General features: G+C 36.8%; 1 protein-coding gene across 1 annotated transcript; it reads left to right on the top strand.

The window, feature by feature from the left end:
- VCUG_02762 (uncharacterized protein) lies at positions 1 to 431 on the top strand (the record flags this gene model as incomplete). The annotated part of the gene is made up of 1 exon (XM_008077582.1): positions 1 to 431. A coding segment is annotated over one exon (431 nt), but the record flags the coding sequence as incomplete, so codon positions are not given.
- Between the last annotated feature and the right edge of the window lie 162 nt (positions 432 to 593).

Raw genomic sequence — 593 nt, 5'->3', positions numbered from 1 at the left:
CACAGTTATGCAGAACATTGGAGATGTTATTTATAAGTTTTGACTGCGCTGCCATACAACATGTTCGATTGACATTTGCGAAGCTTGATCATCTCTCGCTGAAAATCACATCAAATGGAGAAAGCAATACTGATATTAATGAGGCAATGAATCTTTTCATGCAAGCAAATTTTGTGACTGGAATTAACAAATCATTGACGAGCCTTGTTCTTTACCAGGATTCATCGTTTGACTTAATGCTAATAACGAAGTTTGACTTTCCGGCTCTAACCTACATGCGGCTTGAGATAAGCGACCTATACGACAGAGGAAGAGATGAGGAATTCTGCGAAGAGTTCTATGACCGAATTTGCACGCGGGTTGAGTGTTTACAAACGTTAACTTTTGTGTTCAAATGCAGTCAGAGACGTCTTGGATTTCAATTTAATTAAAAGTTAAAAGTAAGTTCATTTCTTGATCAGCATATCGCGATACATTCTTAATTGCATCTGTACATATTTGTTACCGTTGTTCCAAACAAGAAGATTTTATAATCTGGCAAGAACATAATACCTTCAACAGCAGCAATTTGTAATTCTTTGTCTGCTTTCTAC

This window comes from Vavraia culicis (assembly GCF_000192795.1).
Source record: "Vavraia culicis subsp. floridensis unplaced genomic scaffold supercont1.314, whole genome shotgun sequence".
Taxonomy (NCBI): Eukaryota; Fungi; Microsporidia; family Pleistophoridae; genus Vavraia; species Vavraia culicis.
The sequence above is the reverse complement of the archived record's forward strand: the minus strand, read 5'-3'. Positions and strand labels throughout refer to the sequence as shown.